The sequence below is a fragment of the Trachymyrmex cornetzi genome, unplaced genomic scaffold (genome assembly GCF_001594075.2).
Source record: "Trachymyrmex cornetzi isolate Tcor2-1 unplaced genomic scaffold, Tcor1.1 scaffold443, whole genome shotgun sequence".
Taxonomy (NCBI): Eukaryota; Metazoa; Arthropoda; class Insecta; order Hymenoptera; family Formicidae; genus Trachymyrmex; species Trachymyrmex cornetzi.
In genome coordinates this window covers 460,105-462,015 of record NW_017299212.1, presented here as the reverse complement: position 1 = coordinate 462,015, position 1,911 = coordinate 460,105, and the positions used below count along the sequence as shown (strand labels likewise).

The window sequence follows — 1,911 nt, the reverse complement described above, 5'->3', positions numbered from 1 at the left end:
AGTCCACAACAAAATGGTCCTTCGAGCCGGATTATTAGTGACAAAGACAAGGCAGTTGTAATAGTAAGCGGCAAACGTTGCTACACGTAAAAGCGATTCTAAAGCATTATTGAGCGCATCAGAGGCAGATGTGAGAAGAAATCACAGTCGAACAGGCAGTAGTGATAAGCAGGCAGCACAAAGAGCATTCAAAGGCACGTAAGTGAGTTTCCTTATTCCTAACCTCAATCTTTCCTTACATAGTAATAGCAAATGGTGATAGTTGCTACACACATTGGCGGAACTCAGAAATTTGAAGGTTAAGCGTGGTCAGTTTAAGGTGCAATTAACACGATTCAGTAATGTTCTTGAGACAAGGGAAGCTGATGATCAGGAAATTAGTGAGAGGCTCAACAAGTTAACAGAAATCTGGGATAAATTTCATAACATTCAATATGCAATAAAGGAGACACGCGCGCAAGGACTTTCTGGAGAAGAAGAGCAGGCGCAATTAGAGCAAATAGAACAAGAAGAAAATAATGAAGAAATAGAATTCGAAGATAATTATTTTAAGCTAGTAGCGAGGGCTAAAAGAAGAATAGCACAATCCAATCCTGGAAACAACTCTGCGATGGTGGCAGCAGCGGGAAGGAACCTGACGGTGAAATCCAGTGTGAAGTTACCAACAATCACATTGCCGACGTTCAATGGGCAATACAGTAAGTGGATGCAGTTTAAGGATGCCTTTCTTTCACTAATAGACAAAGACACCACGCTATCAGAAGTTCAGAAGTTACAGTATCTAAGAGGAACGTTGAAAGATGAAGCACTACAATTCATAGGATTGGAAACCACGGCTGAAAATTATCGCACAGCGTGGGAATTGTTAGATAATCACTACGAGAATTGAAGACTTATCATCAATAAACATTTAAAGGAACTATTCGAAACAATGCCAATAGTTAAATGTAATAAACAAGCCATCAGGCAATTCGTAAATCACGTAAGAACATACATTAAGGCATTAGCCACATTGAAACTGCCCGTAGATAAATGGGATGCAGTCCTAATATTTGTAGCAGCAAACAAGTTGGATTATTACACACACAAGGAATGGGAAACCCATATTAGTTCCAAAGGACAAAACGAATTGCCGAAGATCGACGAGCTGCTTGAGTTCCTGACAGGAAGGTACCATATGCTTGAAATGGTAGAAAAGGAAAAATCAGGCACTGAAGCACGTAAACATAGTGAGAAAAGGTCCAAAAAATCGCTGTTATTAGCTTCTACTAGTAACAATGGATGTGAATACTGTACAAGTCACCACCATATATTTAGCTGTGAAAAACTATTGAAGCTACCGATACTATCGCGTATCAAGGAAATAAGGAGCTTGAAGCTTTGCTTGAACTGTTTGCGGAAAGGTCATTGGAGTAAGGAATGTAGATCTTCCGGCTGTAAGATTTGCCAAGCCAAGCATAACTCACTCCTCCATGTAGACAATCAGAAGGAAAACGAAGAAACAAGTAAGGACAATGCAAATAATAGTCTCCACTCATTGTGCAAAAAAGTCGCATCATGTATTGTTGTCAACGGCGCTGGTATATGTTTTTGATGCCAATAGAAAGCGATATCTTTGTAGAGCTCTTCTAGATCCTGGATCACAATCCAATTTAATTACGAAGGCGTTAGTCAACAAACTACACATAGATTGTAAGTCAGTAAACGTTCCAGTTAGTGGAATCAGTCAAAATAAAACATATGTAAGACAATCGGTAACTATTGATATACAAGCTAGATATAATAATACCAGGGTGAAACTAGAATGCTTAGTGTAAAGCCAGCAGCACACGATGCTTGTTTTCTTACTGGATTGCTAGCTGGATTAGATTCTTGCCATGGTATTGGCTGCGATGCTGACAGTGCCAGCAT

General features: G+C 39.6%; 2 protein-coding genes across 2 annotated transcripts; both read left to right on the top strand.

Moving 5' to 3' along the window:
* Window positions 1-262: 262 nt before the first annotated feature.
* On the top strand, window positions 263-889 carry LOC108764663 (uncharacterized; the record flags this gene model as incomplete). The annotated part of the gene is made up of 1 exon (XM_018513002.1): window positions 263-889. A coding segment is annotated over one exon (627 nt), but the record flags the coding sequence as incomplete, so codon positions are not given.
* A 42-nt stretch (window positions 890-931) lies between these two features.
* On the top strand, window positions 932-1,594 carry LOC108764662 (uncharacterized). The gene has a single exon (XM_018513001.1). The coding sequence runs from the start codon at window positions 932-934 to the stop codon at window positions 1,592-1,594; it is 663 nt and encodes a 220-aa protein (XP_018368503.1).
* The last annotated feature ends 317 nt before the right edge of the window (window positions 1,595-1,911 follow it).